This window comes from Miscanthus floridulus, chromosome 6, assembly GCF_019320115.1.
Source record: "Miscanthus floridulus cultivar M001 chromosome 6, ASM1932011v1, whole genome shotgun sequence".
NCBI classification, from domain to species: domain Eukaryota; kingdom Viridiplantae; phylum Streptophyta; class Magnoliopsida; order Poales; family Poaceae; genus Miscanthus; species Miscanthus floridulus.
The window spans coordinates 115,915,612-115,939,072 of NC_089585.1; the positions used below are offsets into that span (position 1 = coordinate 115,915,612).

At 48.1% G+C, this 23,461-nt stretch overlaps 2 protein-coding genes across 2 annotated transcripts; one reads left to right on the plus strand and one right to left on the minus strand.

Annotated features, from left to right (window-relative positions):
* Positions 1 to 1,295: 1,295 nt before the first annotated feature.
* Positions 1,296 to 5,448, plus strand: LOC136459170 (receptor-like serine/threonine-protein kinase SD1-8). The gene is made up of 6 exons (XM_066459060.1): positions 1,296 to 2,858; positions 3,646 to 3,974; positions 4,115 to 4,325; positions 4,433 to 4,670; positions 4,756 to 4,906; positions 5,003 to 5,448. The coding sequence occupies exons 1-6, from the start codon at positions 1,532 to 1,534 to the stop codon at positions 5,303 to 5,305; spliced, it is 2,559 nt and encodes an 852-aa protein (XP_066315157.1). The 5' UTR covers positions 1,296 to 1,531; the 3' UTR covers positions 5,306 to 5,448.
* A 3,607-nt stretch (positions 5,449 to 9,055) lies between these two features.
* On the minus strand, positions 9,056 to 16,763 carry LOC136459172 (receptor-like serine/threonine-protein kinase SD1-8). Its single transcript, XM_066459061.1, has 8 exons — positions 15,524 to 16,763; positions 14,868 to 15,438; positions 11,256 to 11,387; positions 10,961 to 11,130; positions 10,247 to 10,457; positions 9,921 to 10,155; positions 9,690 to 9,840; positions 9,056 to 9,601 (listed from the first exon to the last, which is right to left on the minus strand). The coding sequence occupies exons 1-8, from the start codon at positions 16,349 to 16,351 to the stop codon at positions 9,290 to 9,292; spliced, it is 2,610 nt and encodes an 869-aa protein (XP_066315158.1). The 5' UTR covers positions 16,352 to 16,763; the 3' UTR covers positions 9,056 to 9,289.
* Between the last annotated feature and the right edge of the window lie 6,698 nt (positions 16,764 to 23,461).

The window sequence follows — 23,461 nt, forward strand, 5'->3', positions numbered from 1 at the left end:
CGCCATGTGCCGAGCCCCGCCGCTGCCCCGTGCGCGACGAGCCCCGCCGCTGGGAGCCGTTGCCGCACCGCGCGCTGTGCGCTGCCAACGCCGCCGCCGCTGGATGCCCCCGACGCCCCGGTCGATGCAGCCGGCCCGTGAGAAAGGCACAATTTCCTTATGGAGGCTGAATATAAGAATAAGGGGCAATTTGGTCTTTTGCGCCTTTGTTTTTTTAGATTTTTATTTTTTTAATTCATTTATTCCATGACCATCTGACGGCATCCAAACCAGGGGCAAACGGATGATTCAATTCAAAATAGCAAGGGCAAAATCATAAAGTTGAGAAAACAAAGGTAAAATTATAATTGGACTCCTGCATAAGGGCAAGAACACCATTTTTCTGAAATATTTTGGATCGTACCGATGAACGCGATCGTGTCTAGGATGTCGACACGATGGGTTACTTGGCCCGACCGATCCTTACATCAGCATGGAATGAAAATCACACGCAAACACATCTACAATGGTACAATGCAATTTTATAGTGTTCATTACTAAACTGAATTTTATTTAATTTTTAAATAGATTGTAAAAAATATTTATTTTTTATGAAAATGGTACACACAAAATATATTTTTTTGTATGTCACGAACGGATAAAGAAAGTAAGACTTCCAAGGACGTGCTTGAACCGGCATTACGGCGCGATACGAAATATGCCAGCATGCTATGGATCATATTTGGACCGAAGGAAAAACTTGCCATGTTATTATACCGCAAACATATCTCGCGTGTCTGCTTGTCCCACCAGATCTATTGATAAGCTGGGACGGAAAATACTGTTAGCTGATTTGTTATTAGAAAAAAATATTATTCATTAGCTGAAAAAATACGACTTATAAGCGAAGTGAATCGGACGCATGAGGCTAGCGGTGCGGCGGAACAAAAACCTGAGTGCACGCGTGTGTTCTGTTTTGTGGATCGGATCAAACTCTGTCTCTGACCTGCCCATGGGCAACGAGCCGACGACCAACTCGACCGTGTGGAAAAACAGATAGCCGTTCCAGACTCTAACCGTCCTATTCGCTTGGCTTATAAGTTATATTTTTTCAATCAACAAATAATATTTTTCTCTCACAACAAATTAACCAACAATATTTTCAGCCATAGCTACGTTGACTTGGGCGGCTTGTGTGCTGCTGTACTCCAAATCCAACCAACCCGCACAGGGATGGCCGGATGGGATCTTGTCTTGTCAAAAGGTGATAAAGAAGGCACTCAAACGCGGCCACAGGCCCATGTGACTGACTAGAATAACAAATTCTCGCGCGCAGCTGCAGCCCGCACCGTCGCACTGGTCGATCACCCGGTACAAGACAACGTCCTCTCCCTCCCGCTGATCCCAAGCCTCGGGGTTGGCAGCCGCCACTCGGCCGTGCGTGCAGGTGCAGGCACCCTCACAAGGCAATGTCCCGATCCCGAGAGTAGCTAGAGATCACCGCCCGTTCTGCACTGGCGCGGGGCGCGCGATTCAGGCGAGATCGTCGAGCATGAGGGCGTGCGCGCTCTCCCTCGTCCTCCTCGCCACCGCCGCGTTCTTCCCACTCTCCACCTCAACCGACACCATCGGCCCGTCCGAGTCCATCACCACCGGCAATAACGAGACGCTCGTCTCGGCCGGTGGCGTCTTCCAGCTCGGCTTCTTCAGCCCGGACGATGATGGCGCCAGGACGTACCTCGGCATCTGGTACTACAACATCACGGTGCACACCGTGGTGTGGATCGCCAACCGCCACAGCCCGGTCCGCAGCACCCCGGGCGTGCTCCGGCTCTCCGCCGACGGCCGCCTCGTCATCCTCGACGGCCAGAACGGCACGGTGTGGTCCTCGGCGGTGCCGACCAGGAACGTGACCGCCGGCGCCACCGCGCGGCTCCTGGACAGCGGCAACTTCGTCCTCAGCGCCGACGGGAGCGGCTCCGACTCCGACCAGAGCGTGGCGTGGCAGAGCTTCGACTACCCAACGGACACGCTGCTCCCGGGCATGAAGCTCGGGGTGGACGTCAGGGCCGGCATCACCCGGAACATCACGGCGTGGCGCGCCGCGTCCGACCCGTCGCCGGGCGACGTCACGTTCAAGCTGGTCACCGGCGGGCTTCCGCAGTTCTTCCTCTTCCGTGGCGACGCGAGGCTGTACACGAGCGGGCCGTGGAACGGCGAGATCCTCACCGGCGTGCCGTACCTCAAGTCGAACGGCTTCACCTTCAGGGTGGTGTACAGCCCCGACGAGACGTACTACAGCTACTCCATCGGTGGCGACGCGCTGCTGTCGCGGCTCGTCGTGGACGAAGCGGCGGGGCAGGTGCAGCGGTTCGTGCTGCTCAACGGCGGGTGGAGCAACTTCTGGTACTACCCCAACGACCCGTGCGACTCCTACGCCAAGTGCGGGCCGTTCGGGTACTGCGACAACACCGGCCAGTCCCAGGCGTGCGTCTGCCTCCCGGGGTTCCAGCCACGGTCGCCGCAGCAGTGGAACCTCCGCGACGGGAAGGCCGGGTGCGTGAGGACGACCAGCCTCGGCTGCGGCGGCGGCGGCGCGAACGCGAGCAGCGACGGGTTCTGGGTCGTCAAGCGGATGAAGCTGCCGGAGGCCACCAACGCGACGGTGTACCCCGGCATGACGCTGGAGCAATGCCGGCAGGCGTGCCTCAGCAACTGCAGCTGCCGGGCGTACGCTGCGGCGAACGTCAACGGGGGTCTCAGCCGCGGCTGCGTCATCTGGGCCGTCGATCTGCTGGACATGCGGCTGTACCCGACGGACGTTCAGGATGTCTACATACGGCTCGCGCAGTCGGAGATAGATGCGCTCAATGCCGCAGGTTCGGACTCTGACGCAATCTTTTTATTTTTGGTCACATACTACTTCTTTCAATTCAGTACAAATTTAGTACAATTTCAGTCAGTTTTTATGATCTTATAATTGCGCGATTCTATGCGTTAGTACAAATCTATATGAATTTTGTACATCCTTGCTAGGAACCTTACATGACAGATGTAGAAATGTAAATTGGAGCAAACTGTTGTGAGACTTGGTTGAGATATCTCGTCTCCGTAGCTGTCGAGATTAATTGGCCCCAGTGTCCCATCATCCGCCTAATTATAACTCGCCTAAAACGATCACAAGTCACAAAACAGCGTGTGCACTAGTTGAATTCTGCAGCACGCTCTTGTGCTGCTTTTCTTTGTCACCTTCTTTGGTCCCGTTTGGCTGACAGAATTTTAGCTGAAACTAGCTGAAAAATACTGTTCTAGCTAAATTGGTGTGAGAGAAAATTACTGTTCCGACTGAAAATATCTAGATATCATAAACTATACAGCGGTGACTGTTTTACATCGACCACATGCATGCATTTCTAGGTACGATTATTCTTAACAGGTGGTAGAAATACGCACATTTTTTCTAGTGGTAGCAGCGGCAAAAAATCCTAAAGCATTCAAAGGGATACATCATGCATGCATGTTTCTAAGTAAGTGGAACCAAAGCTTTGGTATTTTTCTAGTCTGAAACTTTTGCAACGCTCGCATATTGACTAGTCGCATGCAGAACACAGTGTTAGGCCGGTTCACCACCTAACGTTTTGCCGATTGCCGCTGCTTGTTTTCCAGCGAGACACCGGGTCCCGAGCAAGCGCGTGGTGATCGGCGTCATCGCGGCAGTTGCCGGCGTGCTTCTCCTGCCGTCGGTCGTCTGCTGCTGTGTCTGGAGGAAGAGGAGGAAACGTCACGGCGAGACGGATTCCTCGGCGCCGAGCGGCGGAGACGACGTGCTCCCGTTCAGGGCAAGGAAACGGCAGGCGTTGGACGAGGACTGGAAGAGTGCCGAGAAAGACGTCGACGACCTGCCGTTGTTTGATCTGGCGGTGGTCCTGGCCGCCACGGACAGTTTCTCTGCGAGCAACAAGATCGGCGAAGGAGGGTTTGGTCCTGTTTACATGGTAAGAACGATAGGAAGGAGTGTGATTATTAACAGTAGGATGATAAAACCTGAAAATGGTAGAATAATCTGAAAAAGGGTTTGTCAGCCGATTCTCCCTGATTTCTAACGGGATGCTGGGACCTGCGAACTGTTGAACAGGGAAAGCTTGAGGACGGGCAGGAAGTAGCCGTGAAGAGGCTGTCCCGGAGATCGATGCAAGGGGCGGTGGAGTTCAAGAACGAGGTGAAGCTGATCGCCAAGCTTCAGCACAGGAACCTCGTGAGGCTGCTCGGCTGCTGCATCGACGAGGAGGAGAGGATGCTCCTGTACGAGTACATGCACAACCAGAGCCTCGACACGTTCATATTTGGTCAGTTTGACATTGCAGAAACATATATCTATCTGCCCAACAAGTTTAGTTTACTGAATTGTACTTGCATAGAAATGCTATAATGCTAATGGTTATGCGTTGTGCAGATGAAGGAAAGCGGATGTTGCTAAGGTGGCAGAAACGCTTTGATGTCATTTTGGGGATTGCGAGGGGTTTACAGTATCTGCATGAAGACTCAAGGTTCAGGATCATCCATAGGGATGTCAAGGCTAGCAACGTGTTATTGGACAGAAACATGGTCCCCAAAATTTCAGACTTCGGCATCGCAAGGATGTTCGGAGGTGACCAGACCACAGCATATACATTGAAGGTCATTGGAACATAGTAAGTTCTTTCTTGATCTCCTGGTCCTATGCCCCCCAAATTATGGACATTCAAACTGACATGAGAGACGGTTTTTGGTTTTCAGCGGCTACATGTCCCCGGAATATGCGATGGATGGCGTGTTTTCCATGAAGTCCGACATCTACAGCTTCGGCGTGCTGGTTCTAGAGATCATCACTGGCAGGAGAAACCGAGGCTTCTACGAAGAAGAGCTTGATCTCAACCTCCTCCGTTATGTAAGTACTACAACTGTAAGCAGCACAATTTGCATGTTGTTTCTTTCTGAACATTTTTATCTAACCATGCTGGTCTGGTCATTTGTCCTTGTCCAGGCGTGGATGATGTGGAAAGAAGGCAGGAGCGTCGATTTGGTGGACAAGGTCATGGACGGCAGCGGCGTCAACTACAGCGAGGTGCTGCGATGCATCCAGGTCGCCCTTCTGTGCGTCGAGGTGCAGCCCAGGAACAGGCCCCTGATGTCGTCGGTCGTCATGATGCTGGCCAGCGAGAACGCGACGGTCCCTGAGCCGAACGAGCCCGGGGTGAACATCGGGAATAAGAACACGTCGGACACGGACTCGTCTCATGGCCTCACGGCCAACAGCGTGACCATAACCGCAATTGACGCTAGGTAGCTTCGGTTTGCATGCCCTCACCTGCAGACCACCAGTAGTGATTATTTTCGTGGTGCTCTTCTAGACTTCTACTGATGTAGTATGTGCCTTGTATTGTGTACGTAGCTTTTGTACAGTACATCAAAGGTTTCCGTTGTCACAAAGGCCTGGCTCTCTGTTTTTTTAACCACTAGCCACACTCGAAACCCTCCTGTAAGATGTAAAGTTCAGAGCTTGTAAAGATTTATTTACATTCAATCAGCATGTTCGCTTGTTGGTTTCAGCCAGGGCTTATTAGCCAGCCTACAGTATTTTTCTCTCATAGTAAACCAGCACCAGCCAGGCTTATCAGCTCAGAAACCAACCAGCGAACAGGCTAAGTCACCCGGTTCAATTTATTGACAGAAACGAGTGCATTTTTCTTCCATGTACGTACTGTCTTGCAAACTTGAGCAGCTTCACTTTCGATTTGGGGGCGTGTACCGTGTACGTGAAGTCTGCGAGACAGTTTCTCTCCATCACCTTCGTAACCTCAACCCGCTCGGCAGCTGCTCCTATCGTTAGGTCGTGTTCCGGCGTTCCGCTGGCCGCCGCCAGTCTGGACGTGGCTGTAAATCCAACGAATGATTGATTGACGACTGACGAGTCAGTCACACACTCACACGGCATAATCGTTGCTTGCTAGTACCAAGTCATCGCGCGCGGTCGACTCGTGCACGTCGATTGCGATGCGAGCCCCGCGGACAGTAGAGAATTCTTCGTTGGCGATGCGTCGGTGAGACCGTCTCTGATGGTCGCACGCGCTAGCGCTACGCGGCCACGGGTTGGACTGAAGCATAGATGAATCCGTGAACACAGTTTTTACTGTGCAACTAATAAAACAGTTATGTGCAAGAGGGTCATGCTAGCGCCCGGACGTCCATACCAATGTGCCCGGACGTCCATCTGCACGAGTTTTTTCTTCTGATATTCCATACCAAAGAAAACACAAGGAAAAAAGGGTCATGCTAGCGCCCGGACGTCCATCCGCACGCATGCACGCTACTCATGTGCTGCTGCGCTTGATACGCCCCGCGCCTCCTCTTGTTTTTTTTAACACGCACCTCCTCTTGCTGATGCGCCTGCACAGTAGAGCATGTGCATGGGGCCCACCTAGCTGCATGTGAGAGAGAGAGGGAGCACAGCGCGTACTCATGTGTTGACCCGGTTGTATGCTGCATCGTGGGGGCCACGCCTGGTAGTGCAGGACGCGTGGTTCTACGTCCGTTGGGTGCTGGCCCGCTCTAGCGCTCTGCATGCGCGCATAGACTTTGGGCGTATTTGGTTGAGACCCTAGGTGTCCTTTGCCTAGGAGGCAGGTTGCCTGGACGCTGCCTGGATGGCGTTTGGATGCAACCCTGAAACACTGCCTGCGCCAGGCAACGCTTCAAAGCCCAGGCGAGCAAAATCGTGTGCCTGGGTGCACCTGGGTTGCCTGGCCTCCAATCGTCTGTCATTCTACTATTAATTAATTAAATAATTATCCATCAAAGTACTATAGTATGTTTTAATGCCGTAAGGAACCTATTACTGCTAGTGCTAAAAGCGTTGCTGACTGGTAAAAGGATCTTTCCTATCCGACAAGACATTAAATTGCTGTTTTTTCCTTTCATTGATATCGATGTTCATTTTATGGTTTAGGTTATGATTTTTTATTACTAATTTAAATCATTTATTTGTCTTCATATATATTATTTAAACAACATATATTAAATTTTTATTAGACAAGAAAGCATACTTTTATATATTTCTCAGACCCAGGCACCAACCAAACACACTTCTTTACACTTGCCTGGCTAGATAAATATCATCAACTTTTCAGGCAACACTTTTTGCTAGGCAAGGCCATTTGACAAGGGAATGTTAGCCCGTTTAGGTACTGACCGCTCGTTGCGTACACGTCTGACTGTTGGAGCTAGCCCACGTAACAGAGATAGGCGACGCTGGCTGTGTGTGTGCAGCGTGTGCGTGCTCGCGAGTCAGAGCACGTGGGAGGAGCACTTGCTGAAACATACTGTAACAAGGTAAAACAAATTGAAACATATGCTTGCAACATATGTGTATAGCCACTGCAACGTATGTAACATTCATATAAAACACTTGCAATATATGTCTAAAACAGGTGAAACATTGGGAACATACACTGCGACATACGCTTATAGCCACTGCAACATATGTAATATCCAGATGAAAACATGCAACATCCAAATGAAACAGATGAAACATTTGGAAGATACACTTGCAATATATGTATATAACCATTGCAATATATACAACATCTAGATGAAATATATACAACATCTAGATGACACATATGAAACATACACCTGAAACGCGTCGGCGTGGAGTTCAATGCCCATAGTCACCAGTCACGAGAGCAGAAAATGGCGCATGCAGATGTGGCCCCCCACGCTCCTCTCACGAATCCACAATGTCGGTCATTCTATCTCTTGGTCACCGGCATGCATGGGCCCCACGCTCCACATGCACCCCACGCCGATCGAGTGGCCACACACACTCCCATGCGCTGACCGTGGAAAGGACTGGTGCAAGCCCTGTGACTGCAACATGCGTCCTTCTTCTTTTTTTCTTGTTCTTTTTTTCGAGATCGTGCATCGGCACGTTTTTCATTAAGCAGGGTTTTTTTTTCTTGTTCATCACGCCGCATGGCTCGGTCCGTCCTCAACCAAGCATTACCGAGGAAAAACGATCTTATTCAGGGGTATGACCTTTTGACATGTAGTGCTAGCATTCAGGATGTATATGTATATATGACCCAAAAGTCTAAGAATTTAAGAAGACAGCAGCTCAACATCAGGATGTATGCTAATTGACAGCAGCTCAACAAGTCGCGATGCCTCACCTTTCAGAGAGTCCGACTGCACCGCGACCCGCCGATAGCCAATTCTACGAGGCGAGACTCCGTGCAGGCGAATGATTCAACAATAGTAGGCTGCCAGTCAGCACAAGATCAAAGTAAGCACTGTAGGTTCCCTTTCTCTTTCCGTAATTTCTAAATTCTAAAATTGAGAATCTATCCGTTAGTTTATCTAAATTCTGATTTTGTGGATCGTCTAAAAGCCCATTCTCTGTTATATTGGTCTAAAGACTAATCATTGGTGTAGTATTTTGTACTCAGTCTCATTAGTTATTATAAGCAGTGACTGAGAGTTTTTATTTTACCAAGGGCCTCTGAGTTTTACTTCAGCTCCATGCCCTGGAAAACTCAGTGTAACACCCAAGGTGTTAAGCAAGATCATTACATGTGCATCTCAAATAAGTTGTTGATAGAAGGTGCATCCGTTTGTTGGATATTATGGCTGACAATAGGGGCTTTGCCCCTCCTGTTCATTCAAAATATTATGGCTGACAAGAAATGAATTTGTTTTTAACAAGTGCCAACCCAAAACATTTTTGCAGATATTGGTTACATCAACGGGCGCAGTTATAGCCATGTGAAGACAACAAGAAATGGGTCATCCAAGTTTGTCGAATCCTAGAGGCAGCCGCGATGCAATAATTTGCTTCTTTTATATGGCCAAATAATGTTAGAATTGAGTTTTGAGATAGACTTTCTTTTATATAGCTTACCGTAATAAGTGGTTTGATTCTGTTGGTGCAAGAGATGAAATTAGAAAAAACACAGTTGCTCAGGTGCTCACTTTGTATACGCACAAGTTGGCCATCGGAACCACTCATACGAAGTGAATCGAGTCCTTCAGTGTACTGAACTAGAACTGACATGAAGTGCTTCGTAATATTAGCAAACTTTCTTAATTTCTGACATCGTGTCACTTGTCGGAGATAAAAGCAACAAAGATTCTACACCTGCTGCTATTATTTAATATTCATATAATTTTCTGCTGCTTAATCACACAAAACATACTGAAGAGGCCACCAAATTTACTCTACAATACACATTTCCCTAGTAGTTTAGGTTTCAATAAGGTGTCTTAGTCATAACTTCTATCGACCTTCAAGCATGGTGATTGTTGCACTGTCAAATATGCTGCAGTCTGGCTTGGTTGATGACGTGTCTGTTTCCATTAGAACTCTCCTAGCTGCAAAGCCAGGTTGCTTAGGAGTTGGCAGTGAGGTGGCATCAGGACTAGCTAACATCAGAAGCACCTGAGACATCAGTGGACGGTCGTCTGGATTCTCTTGCACACACAAGAGTCCAACTCTGATACACTTCTGTACTTCGTCTGAGTTGAATGATCCATTCATTCTTTCATCTGCTAACTCTATGCTCTTCTCCTCGTTCCATAAACTCCATGCCTGCAGAAAAAAATGGTTACCAGGTTTCAGAAGTTTTATTGAGAAACACAGCTGGTATTCACTAGATGAGGTAAGTTGTCTCACTTACATGGCCTAGAAGGCTTTGGTTGTTTGAATAGGAGTATACTCCTCTGTTTCTCCTACCACTAACAATTTCCAGCAATAATACTCCATAACTGAATACATCTGACTTGACAGAGAAGATTCCATCCATTGCATACTCCGGAGACATATAACCACTGTAAAAGAGCCACACGAATTTGATTAGTACTGCAAAATGTATTTGAATGATGATGAGTATTCCTTTATCACAACTTACTATGTGCCAACCACTTTTCGGGTATTAATTTCTGTCTCTTCATTGCCAAATATTCTTGCCATTCCAAAGTCTGAAATTTTGGGAGTCATCTCCGTGTCTAGAAGAACATTAGCTGCCTTGAGATCTCTATGGATGATTCTGTATCTCGAGTCCTGGTGGAGATAGAGTAAACCTCGAGTAATGCCTTCTATTATGCGATACCGCACTTGCCAATCAAGTACAACATTGTCTTTTTCTGTTGACATACAGGAGGAGGTTAATTTTTTTTGCTGTGGAAATATATCATCAAATGTTCATGGTGAGAAAAGATAGGTTGAGACTTATACCAAATAGGAAATAGTCCAGGCTCTTGTTTGCCATGTACTCATAAACAAGCATCCTTTCTTGTCCACTAACGCTGAATCCAAGAAGCCGAACAAGATTGCGATGCTGGAGTTTGGCTATCAACAAAACCTCATTCTTGAACTCATCAAGACCTTGTGCAGATGTCTTTGAAAGTGTTTTCACTGCGATTTCCATTCCATCCTCGAGTTTACCCTGCAATATTGATTGAAACTATTCCAATTAGCCATGCAAGGGCTGGAGTTCAGGAGTTAATAGGATACTAAAAAAACTAAAAAGGGGCATTGGCATCGTTTCTCTTCTGGTTCATTTGGGATAAATATGCAGAGTTGTGGTGGTCTCAAACAAGTAGTCTAAATAGTTTCCTTTAGTTGCTTTAGATCATGAATTTTGTTGGAAATCAATTAGCATCTTGATCCCACTTTTTTTCCTTGTTAGAAAGGAGTTGCTATATTTTAGGTGCATGATTTTTTGAGAATATTCAGACAACAACTCATAAGAGACAACTGTTACAATTAAAAGGACAACTCACAAGAGACAGAGAACAATTTTTTCAATGGCCAAATAATGACAAAATTACATGTTGCCTAAATAACAACAAAAAAAAACCAGGCACCTGAGATATAGGAGAATTGTAAAAGAAATGTTAGCATGAATATGCATATCTGACTCTGTTCATATAGATTATAGAGTTTCACCTTATATACTGGTCCAAAGCCACCTTCTCCAAGCTTGTTGTTGATCGAGAAACCATCCGTAGCAGCCGCAATTGTCCCCAAATCAAATATTGGCAGTTCCAGGTCATCATCATGACTGCTCCCCTCGTACCGACGCCCGGTGCTGCGTGAGCCACTCCATTTACTTGATCCTGTTACATATTGCCATGTAAAAGCCAGGACAGCATCAAGAAACATATATAGTCGTTTGTCCCTTCTGTTCAGGTATTTGTGTCTTTCAGGCAAAGTGTGATGATAGTTTAGTGCGTGTTGTTACCGGCTGTTCTTGTTAGCCTTCTCCTTCTTGACCAGATGAGGAGAGCAGCAACTGCTAGAAGAAGCGCCAGCACCGCGACGCTGACACCAACTGCGATTTTAATGCGTGCCTCCCTTGATTTAGCTTCTACATCTGTATAAAAATCATGCATGAATGTTAGTACTCTCAGCATATATATTGACCTAGAGGAAGGAGGCCTTTTCCAAGTTCTTTGTGTTATAAACGGTTTTTCATACTAATAAGAAAGTCTAGTAGATGAGGGAGATCGTTCAATTCGGTTTTCTGCATGCATCATGTGACTGAAGGGTGGATCCAGACGAAAGCACTGTAATGGCATGCGATATATTCTTGGATGAGACATGCCAAACTAGCATCACATGCCCGCTGCGTCAACAATCAAGCGGGGACGAGATCCGTTGGCATGGGACCTTGGTTTCGCAAATGGAAGTGATCATCGGCCAAGTGGGTCTATCTGTAGGATCGAAATGGTTGGTGGCCTTTTGTGATTTGGGATGCGCTAGAACACGGCGGCCCCAAATTGCCTGCCGGGGCGCTGTTGCTTGGTGAGATGCTACTGCTAGCTGTTGGCCTTTCCTTACTTGCTACTGTAAGCAATTCGTGCATGGACCCTCATCGTAGATCTGTCAGCTGATTCAGGTCTGCATCATCACTTCGTCAGCGCATCCGAGGTCCTTTTCAGAGTGAGGCAAGACCGGAAAGGCCCTGCGCCCTCGGCGTGCTGCGCCAGCCGTCCAACCAACAGAACACCGAGCAAAACTCATGGAGCGGCAGGAGCGCGCGTGTCCCAGCTCGGCAGCCTCCGACGTCCAAGGGCAGAGGCCACTAGCAGAGGGCAGAGGAGGCCAGAGGCGCTCGGGCGCGGCTGCCCCCTGCCGCGCCCGCGCTGCTTGCCCGTGTCGTACGGAGAGTGGAACGGAGGTGGCCTGGCGACTGGCCGAACCCCGAATCTCCCGTAGATTCGCGCACGCCGACCGGCCGACGACGCCCCGTTCGCTTGGCAACGGTAAATCAGCCTTATCAGCTAAGCGAACAGGTCACGGTGCGGGGGACCGACCCGTGGGGTTTGACGTGCATGTGATCTGCTTCTGGCCTTCTCGGAAAGCATCAATCAGCGCCGGGCCGGCCCCATGCGGCCGTTTGCAGTGCGGTGTGGGCCCAATACGCTGCAGAATCGCGAGCGTTCCAATCGATTTGGGCTCCACGGAGGAAACAGTGGTTCGAGAAAAAAGGGGTAAAGTTGAGAAAATACCTAAAAGGTGCTCCATAAACTCTACTCTATGGTGAAGTTAGAGTTGGTGGAGTCGTCCAAACATCCTATGCCTTGACAGAAACGTGGAATGCATGTCAAATGGGATGGGGCAGTCTGTCGGCTCGCTCGGAGTCCCTAGTCGGAGAGTTCGTATAGTTACTGGGACTGGGCCGTCGCGTAGCCCGACGATTCTCTATGGAACGCTTACCACGTTTATCCGCTTTCCTCCTCCTTGATGATTCTTGTTCACATGATTGATGCTTCGACTTCTGCCCCATCCATCTGTCACCTAATGATAAAGGTTAGCTTATCTTGTGGATCTATCAGTGTTCATCGCCTCCCACTGTACCCTCTCCGAAACGAGATTTCACCTACCAGCACCAGATTCTTCTTGTGCCCACAAGTTGAGCTGTGCTCCGGTCTACAGAGTACAGAGGCTTAAAGGCAACACCCATGCAGGACCAGTTTTCTATTTCAGCCCTCTCGCCACTCATACAAGTACGTACGTGTGCAACAGTCGTCCTTCTTTGAGCAGAGCGCACCCCGAAAAGCGATATTTGCCTGTCGCTTTTCGGCTTTCGATCAGTGGATGATAAAAGGAGGAGTACACGTCACTGCGTCAGAAACTCAAAAGGGACCTCACATACTAACAACCATGTGTTTGTTTATACTGTAATATTTTTGTATAATGGGTTAAGTTTTCATAAATAGTTTAGCAACTAAAGATTCCTCTAAATATAAAAATCTTCATATGTTTCTTTAAAAGGTGTCATTCGGGAAAAAAAATATCAAAGAGAAATTAGAATGGAGATACGACTTACTATTTTTGTAGTAAGCCAAGAAACCCTTTAAATCTCCAACCATGGCATTTAAAATGTCACCTCTCAAAAGATTGATGTCAGGTTACTATGGAGGGTAGTTCACATGATGCTAGGTCTTAAACCACCTCTGAACAAGGGATAATATTTTAGATCCTTTTTTATTAACAGGTGTAGCGGTGAGCTATTGATCTATCTAGCTGACAAAGATCTAAGTTGTTTTTGACAGATGGATGACGACTTGAGACTCTTTTACATGTTCTATTCAGGGAACACATTGGCTTCAGTTTTTGAACGCAATTACAATAGCCTAAGTAGCAGAAGAGATGATGTTGCAGGTAAGTAGCAAGCTAGAGAATGTGGTTATGAGTTTTTAGCATCCTTTGAATTCCATTTTATTTCACGGATTGAGTAATAAGTGTGATTTGTTGTGTAAATTCCGTCTAGTAATTATGATTTTATTCTGTCAGTACGATGTGATCCTCGTAATAATATGTTCTGATTCCTCTATTTCTATTTAGAAGAAGATGAAGCTAGATGTTCTTTCTGTTGTCCAGAAAATGAGCGTTAATTAAGAGAAACGAACTAGCCCATCAGTACACGGGTGGCAGGTACTGGAAGCCTGTGCAACGAATGGTCTACATGCCTCACGTGATGCACGGTATTCCACGGTGAAGTCGCACGTCCAGACTCAAGAGTCTACGTGCCTCGGCCCTCAGGTGATGCACGTATTATTGCAGCTGCAGCAACGGCGATCAACAACCAAACAGTTCCTATGATATTATCATTGATCTTTTGGCTTTTGCTGCAGCCAAAGCTTACTGCTTTCGGTAGTGCTCAACTTCTGGAAAGTACTCGAGGGGCCGCTCAACGGGGCCGCTGTCTCACTCAACAAAAGCTCTTTTTTTCTTTTCTTTTCTTACCTTTCTCCCTCTCGACTATTATTGCACGATCTCAGCATCTTACAGTCTCACATTGTTGGACATAAAGGAATTGAAGGGTACTGTAACGAGGACGGGTTAAAGCGTAAAGATGATCGCTCGTGGTGACCAATTCGGCATCTCGCAGCAGTCCCTCCAACTCCAATAAAAACGGATAACACATGGCCTCCCTCCATCTCTCCATCAGCTGAATCAGGACGCCCTGCTCGGTGCCTCTCGCCGTCTTCTTTGCGGGACAGTGGTCACCGACGGCGATTAGCGGAAAAAAGGTGGGGGCAACTCTGTTCTAGACGGACTGAACCTTAGCAGCCTTGTTTCCCAAAAAGAACGGGAACGAGAATTTAGTGTCATTTTATAACGTAGGAACGTAAATATTTTCTAATCAGGAACGTGGATGTCCCGGAACGAGGAACGTGGCCATATTCCACGTTTCCGGCTGGTAAGGACTGAACAACGGTATTGATACGAATATAGGAGATCCCATGCAGCGAAGCATGGTACTACTATTACCAATGGTGGACGTAAACTACGTATAGAGACACCAACGCATAGTGGACGTACAGAGGGCGGTGTTCGTACGTACCGAGATCCGCGGCGGCGAGGCGGACGAAGAGGTCCTGGCCGAAGTCGGGGTACACGCGCAGGTCGGTGAGCCCCGTGGTCCACATGACGCAGCCGGAGCCGGCGCCGTTGCCGCGCCCTCCGCCGGCGCCGACGCTGACGTTGGCGCTGGCGTACGCGGTGCAGGAGCAGTTCCGGAGGCATGCCTGGCGGCACTGCTCCAGCGTGAGGCTCCCGTCCACCGCGCTCCGCTCCGTGTCGGGCACCTTGGCGTGGTGCACCGTGATGAAGCCGTCGGTGCCGCTGCGGCAGTCCAGCGGCGTGGTCCGCACGCACCCGTCGCGCCCGTCCCGCAGCGCCCACGCGGCGGGGGTCTTGGGGGTGAAGCCGTGGAGGCAGGAGCAGACGGGCATGTTGTTGGTGTCGCACACGCCGTTGGGGCCGCAGGGAGACACCGCGTCGCACTGGTCCTTGGGCGCGTACCAGTACAGGTTCCACGCCCGCGCCGCCTCCACCCACGTCGAACGCTGCAGCAACCCGTAGTTCCCCGTGCTCACGACGCCCAGGTGCGAGATGATCGACGCGTTGTGCACCTGCATCGTCGTCCATATATAATGTGATGATGGTTACTTGCATCTAATAAGCAACCAAATGGAACTAGGTGTTGTTCTTGCGTACCTGGAAGCTGTAAGTTACTTCATGCGCATCGTTTATGAAGCTGAAGGTGAAGCCGGAGTAGGTGGCGGTGTCCGGCACGCCGGTGAACTGGACGCCATCCCAGGGGCCGGAGCGCCAGACTTTCTCGCCGCCGTTCCAGATGAATACCTGGGGGTCGCCGTTGGTGTCCATCACCATGGCGACGGGGCCCGGGGAGGGGTCGGACGGGCTCTTCCACGACGTCAGCGTCCTGTTCTTCCTTTTCACGTAGTCGATCCCCACCTTCATCTCTGGGAGCATCGTGTCCGTCGGGTAGTCGAACCCCTCCCACGCCACGGCGCCGCCGACGCCGTCCGCGAGCACCAGGTTGCCGTTGTCGAGGATCTGGGCGGTGGGGCTCGCCAGCCTGGACGCCGGCTGGACGGACCACACGACGGTCTTGTTCCCCGCGGCAATGGCGAGCGTGCCGCCGGCGGAGACGGAGAGCGTGGCGCCCGGGTTGTCCTCGACTGCGCCCGCGATCGGGGCCTCGCGGTTGGCGACCCACACGACGGTGCGGAGGGAGACCTTGTTGTACCACACGCCGAGGTAGGTGCTGTTGGCGCCCGGCGGGGTGAAGAAGCCCAGCGCGAAGTTGCCCTCGCCGCCCGAGACCAGCGTCTCATTGGCCGCCAGCGGGCTGCCCGGCGTGATGGTGTCCCTCGCGGTTGCGGCGTGGCAGGTCGCAAGGTGGCGGAGTAGGTAGAGGAGGACGCACAGGAGCGGGGACGCCATTGCTCGGCGCGGACGTCGACGATGGGCCGCCAGTGCCTCCGCCGCCGCGTTGGTACCGCGAGTGGCGTCTGTCATGCACGTTGGCGCTTTGGACGGGAGCTGCAGGGATAGGGTGGTGGTGGTGAATGTCGTGGAGTGTGGAGTGGCAGCCACCGGCCAGGGGGGCGTGGCGGCTTATCCCTGGACACATGGACAAGGAGCCGAGGGCGCCTTTTTGTGGCTCAGGTGTTTCAGCATCACTATTGCATGTGGTTTTCAGAAGCAAATTCAATTACACTCTTCCTGCACTTCAGGTGCCTGAAAATTGCTGAGATTTCAGGCGACGGGAATTTCAGATTAGGGAAGGGACTCCTGGATGATGAGGGTATTTCTATACTTGGCAATTCTTGCAACCATCGAAAAAACATTGTAATATAGACTTTTTTTTTGAGAACACGCTTATGCGCGTATTTCATTGTAATATAGACTAGACTAGACACAGACACTTCTGGGCTTGATTTTTATTGACGGCCTCAGAAATAACAACTCCCCAAGACAGGTAGCAGTAGGCCAAGGGCGCAGAAAGTTACTGTTGATTTCCCATCAATCGTTTCACGTTGGTCGCCTGTGACGAGGCCAAATTTCAGACACCTGATTAATAGCATGTCCCATTCAAATGCCAAAAGGCCATTCAGTTTCAAACTTCCAAACTGTCTTCCAGAAGTAAATCATGGCACCGTTTAGTTCGGCCGGAACTTTGCATCTGCACAGTGTTGGATGCGACGGCAAACACCGTAGCACTTTTTGTTTGTATTTGTAAATTATTGTCAAAACATTGACTAATTAGGCTAAAAAAATTCGTCTCGCAAAGTTCAACCAAACTGTGCAATTAGTTTTTTATTTTATCTACATTTAGTACTCCATATATGTACCGCAAGTTTGATGTGATGGGGAATCTTCTTTTTGCATAGTATCAAAGTTAGGAGTTTGGGGATGTCATTTTTTCCTCGCCGGGGCACGCCCGGATTACATTACAAAAGCAACGAAATTATGGAGTCTAGCACGCAAGCGCTTTCCAATGAAAGCAAACAGGAACTAGAACGACAGCTAGAAAAAAACAGAGCAGAGAACACAGGGCTTCCTTACCTCCTAGGCTCCTAGTCCTAGCACGCTCAGCTTAACAAGTACTACTGGTCCGCGCCGCGTCCCCTCCACACGTCAGACACATGAGTACATGACACAACGAACATAACCAACACGACAAAGTCCAGGACGCCACATACAGGCAAAGCAACACAAACCGAAAGCCTAGGCCAAACTAATGTCCAAAACAAACAACTTGCAAAGGACTCCAGGCCATCGTTCCTCCAGTTGCAATCAGCGCTAGCTAGTTCATGATCCTTGGCTTCTCCCTCCTGATGATAGTGCAACATCGTTTCTTTGAAGATGTCAGCTCCATTCTTCAACAGGCCGAACAATCTCAGTAGGAGTTCTTCCTATAAAACAAATATGATTTCTAGCTCTCAAAAGAGCCCAGCATACAGCAGCTAAGCCAATATTTTCGAAAAGTCACCCGTTTTGGATGAAATTATGAACCTAATCCCAGAATCATTCAAAAGAACTAGATCGACAATTGGTCTAGTCATGAACTGTCCTTCAACTACTACTTTTTTTTGTTTGGTTTATAGAATGAAACCAGCGGATACACCGTATAACCTCATCTCTTACGAGCAGGAAGGCAACTTGGAGGTGCTCTTACGAGCAGGAAGGCAACTTGGAGGTGCTCAGGATGCCGACTTCATGCGTTTTCTAGAATCATGCTCTATATTTCGGTGTCTAGCTAAGAAAAACACAGAGCATGGTTTTAGAAAAGAATGAAACAAGTTTCATATTTTTTCTAAGTTAAAACAAATTTTCTAAGATTAAATCAGCTTTTAATATTTTAAATGCGTATTTTTCAGAAAACTACTTGGATAATTTTTTGAAAAATATTTCTTAAAGTCCAATAACCTCTAAACTTTTGCGGAAGTTCAATTTACCTCCCTCGTGACTGACGTGATGCCATGTAGAATGGCTTCAAAACTGGGTTCAGGAAGTTAAATCTAACAATTAAAAAACTGAGCAAATCTAAAGATCCGATTTTAAAGATGTAGAAGAGACAGATCGGACTCTCATGGTAGTTGAGGGGGCCATGGGATGTTATCATGTTATAGATAGACTTTTTTCAAAGAAGAAATGGATGGAGGTGGTAGAGCAGCCTGCAGCCCAACTACGTTGTGCGACTTTGGATGGCCTAGTAGTGCCAAGACTGGGCCAAAATAAGTATAGAGAAGGAGATAATCCAGCTTCTTGGGCCTGCCGTTCCTTATCTCTGCGTGGGCCAGCCCACCTCCGAACTCTTTGTTTACTTTTGCCGATTTTAGTCTCACTCGATTTTTTTGTGATAAACAACCCAGTTCGTTGTCGTTATCGTTGAAAGAACTAGGAAAGTGCTACACGCAATTTGCGCCATGTGGTTTAACTCTAGTACAATTTAGGTCCTATATGGATCTTATTTTTATAGTGATTATAGATAATGATATAAACTGTAGATTTTAGAAAAAAAAAGAGGTGTTTTGAATCTCACTCTCACGCTGATCATTACCTTTGTACAGTGAAAATCTCCAAATAGCAAGATTCTCCAAATAAGTATAATCTTATTTTAGAATCCAATCGTTTGGATCTCATTCTCATTTTTCTACTCATTTTCTTATGAAATCCAAATAAGATCTTAACTTGAGCCCATTTTGGTGATGTCACTTGATAGCAATATATTTTTTAAAATTCAACACTAACGTATATTGTTTACCTAAGGGAAATAAGGCTAATGATCATGTTCTTAACAAAAGTGACATCCATGACTATTTAGTCTGGATCCCCGCCGCCCTCCACCCTTCCTCTCGATCGCGGAAGCTCGACATGAAAAAGCCCCGCACACATGACATGAGGGATCGCCCTGGAGAGCGAAGGCCTCGACTTGCGGCGGAGTAATCCATCATCAGTCCGCAGCTCCGCACACATGACATGAGCTTTATTTGCCGTCACGCTGTCCAGGATTGGAGAGGGAGGCGCCACGCCGGTTGGTTCGGAGACTTGGAAGGCCAATCCAAGTAGGCCGCGCACGTATTCTCCTTGTCACTGGACGTCATGGGGGTTGTGCTTAATTTTCCAGAACCTCGGGTCGCCGACGAGGTGACCATCCATGATCCGATTCCATCAAGTGGTCGTGTCCCGATATCACTCGATCATTTATAGTGCAGGCGATGTGATGCCGGCCGGCTGGCCACGTGCCAGCCAGGCCCCTCTCGAGGACACACTGCCGGCCACACGGGTAATAAAGGAGAGGAGATAGCAGCCGAACACATCAGGAGTCGAGGACGGGTAGCTCGCGTGGCGTTTTCGCGGGCGGTGCGCGCTTTGGGCATGCCGCATGGAGACGAGGCGGCTATGTTGCATGCACTGTTGTGTGCGTGCAGTGGCAGTGTGGCACACAGCACAGTGGCACTCGGCGGATCTGATGCCCTGGTTCTCCTTGGTTGGTGGCGTTTACGACGGCCGGGCCCGGGCGGTTGGCGGGTTGGGCCCAAAGGGCGCGCCAAAGCCCGAGATCTCTCTCTTTCCGGCGTCGCTGTGCGCAGGTCATGATGCCGCCGCGAGCGGCTGCGGCTCCGTCCGATGCGCGGAGCCGGCGGGTGACCCGCTCGGTCCGTCGTCACGCTGCCGCTGTGCTTACCTCACCTGCGAAAGCCTGTTTCCGTGGGCGACTGTAACTGGGCATGACGAAGCTGCCGACGACGGTGCCGTTAGCAAACTAGCAACAACTACCAAATGCGCCGTCGTTGCCTGCGCCTGCTCCTCAACCCCGCAGCATCTCATGCAATGCATTGGCCTGCCTCTGTCTACCTGCATATTAGGAGTATAATTAAAGGAAATGAAGTCATGTTCAGTACGTACACATCGATTTATTTACTTCCCTCTTCCACGCTTTGGATTACGGCATGCCATCGTCGATGCGGATCACCCGGCCAGGACCAGGAAGTTAGAGAGTGATCGGCTGAGATTAAAAAACACTATTTATGCTGGAACGTTGTGAGAGAAAAACATAGTTTCGGCTAAAAAAAATAAGCCGAACAAATCGACTTAAAGTGCAGCTGAACACTCTCTAAATAAATAAAATATAACCCTGACCTCCCCGGCTCCCCGTACGTGTACGTCATCCATCCTGCTGTCTCCAAATTCTTCTTCGGCGACGCCGCCGCGCCCTCAAAGCTGCTGGAAGCCTCCGGGTCGGGGGCAAGAAGCGTCCGGGGTTGTCGGCAAAAATCTCAGGCTCATTTTTGAAAAATTATTAATCTCATGCTCAAAACCACGAACCTCTTGTTTTCATCAGCTAGACTGCATAATATCCACGTGCGATCCAAATACTCCTCCCGGTCTACCAAGCAATTCACGCGATCCTTACGATTAGACCGTGCCACGTGAAATCCGGGAAACGGTGCGAGACGATGACCGGGGAGACGATCTCGGCCATGGACTCCCCAGGGCCCAGGCTGCAGACATGTGATACGTATTAAATGACAACAAGACAGCTGCGGCGGTAGAGTACGGTACAGCCAAACTACCAAAGTCGTCATGCATTGCTGTCCCATACGCATGCGGCCGGCACATATGCGCTTGAAACAGGGGGGCTTTACAATTTTGCGTACGCTGGCCCATACAAGACAGGTCCAGCGAAATGGCAACCGGCTAATAACATCCACCGTGCCAAATCTCTTTTGACTTGAAATTCACTGTCTTTTTTGGCGCTTTAGATAATAGGGTTGGCGACGGGGTAGGTGAGCATCTGAGTTCCTACGAATTTCTTTTGTTTTTCAACTCGCCAAAAATTATTAGGAGGAATAAATAAGATTATCTCTAAGAGTTTTCACTCCTAAAATATAGAAGACAATTTTACATCAAGAATCATATACTATATCTAAATTATCCTAACCACTTTTTATATATATATTTTCTCTCTCGCACATTTGCATCAGGAACTATTTTTCTACTCTTTATTCTTTTTCCGCCCTTCGACCTTTAGATTGGCCATAGTATACGGGCGTTTGGATCGCTGCGGAGAAGATACACACGACCTCGCATCTTTACGTGCGAGCAGGTTTTTTCCCCAAGTGCCAAAGGATTGGGAGGTGAGTTTGGGAGTTGTTAGAGATTGATATTTTTTTTTCATTCTTTCTAAAAATCATGGATCGGGAAGGATTATTGGGTACTCTTGGAGATGCTTGCTCCAGCGGTTCATCCATGTGCATGTTCTTCCATCTTTTTTACTATTTATTTATTGTTTGTTATTAAATTTCCAAAAAAGAGTAGTAATTAAATTGTGGTAATTATATTTCAGCCTTGTATATTGTCTAACTAATAAAGATATTTTGTCCTTACCGAACTCAGCCTTTATTTTATTTCTTGAGGAGAATACATTGCGGGCACTCCTATATTCTAGGTGTCCAAAAATTTTGGTTCGTTTCACGGCTATTTTTCTTATATAATCGGATTCTTGGTGGAAAAAATAAGAACCTCACCAAACTTTTTGATCATTTCTAATTTTCAAAACTTTAGACTAGCGTAATCTAGAATTGAAAAAAATCACCGTGGCACGGTGATTATAGGCAAAACCAAATAGGGCCTTAACAAACACATATAACTCACATGATCTTGAGGACATTATTGGCCCTGTTTGGATCCAGGGGCTAGAGCTAGTTTGTGCTAGTTTGAGCTCAACTAGCCCAAAAGTATCCAAACAGAAGGGTTGGAGTGGGTTATTTGCAACTAGCCCACCCTAAAAAACTATCCTCCAAAAGAGGTGATTATTTGGGCTAGTTCTGGTGGGGCCCACTGAAAACTCTTATTTTTTTATTACTCCACCCGCACTGGATCCTCGCGACTCCCATCCCCTCATCGCTTCCCACGCCGAGCGCACCAACGGATGCCTTCGCGACGCTTTTTCGCGGTGACCGGCCGTCCTAGCCGAGCGACCAGAAATCCGCTGGGTTCACAGTTTTCACCTCGTGTTGCCGGGCACGAACGGGCTGCTCCTCAAGCTGCCAGAACAATGTAAGCATGCGTGGTTCATGCCGCTACAGACTAGAGTGACAGACAGGAGCCGTGAAGGCTGCAGTTGCTTTCCAGCGGTTCGCGGGGCCCCCTGCCATGCCTGAGACGCTGCAGGGGGCGTTTTCTGATAGCGCTGCGCGACTGCAATTTGCTTGTGTTTGGTAGAACGTGTGGACAGCGTATTTCGCGCCTCCAAGTGGGTCTCCAGCGCCCGCAGGTCAGTGTGCGGGAGGAGGCCACACAAGAGCCTGCCACACCAAATCCGGCTGTAAAGATGGTTTAAATGAGCCAAATGATTAGAAAAGTACATTTATTGTTAATCTAACCCTTGCATCCAAACATCTATTGGGCTAGAGTTAGTTCAGGGCTAGTCTAAAGCTAGAAACTAGCTCTACCTCTAGCCGAGCTAGAGTATCCAAACAGGGCCATTGTTTGATGTAATAGATGGGCATAGCATGAAACATAGTATTGCAGCTCCCATGTTAATGCGTACATTTTGTTCTTCAATGTTCCAAACATTGATGTTTGATGTTTTAACCCATCATATGAAAAATGTTAAATTTAGACATATGAAATATAGTTTTTCAAAAGGATCGCAAGAGATTTGTCACTATTTTTTATTAGTCGAAGAAAAGAAAAGAAACCAAATATAACTAAGAAAAAAAACTTGCAACTTCAGTTGTGACATAAGAGCTACCAAACAAACGGCATTTGAAATATAGTAGGTTGGTGCTTGTTCTCTATGACTAGAAACATTGCTTTTGTCTTTTCAATACATTGCTTTTGCTATGTATGTAGATATAACGTAGGTCTAAGTACATAGCAAAAGATATGTTTTCTAAAAAAAACTAAAACATCTTATAATTTAGAATAGAGGGAGTTTTTGCTATGTATCTGGATATAATGTACATATATAAGTACATAACAAAAGATATGTTTCTAAACCAAAATGTCTTATAATTGGAATGAACTAAAGTCCTCGTTGTCAGGCTTGTGCGTCAAAATTGAGCTGTAACCATTTTTGAACCCTGAGGATCCTGTCGCAATGCTTACGAAGTG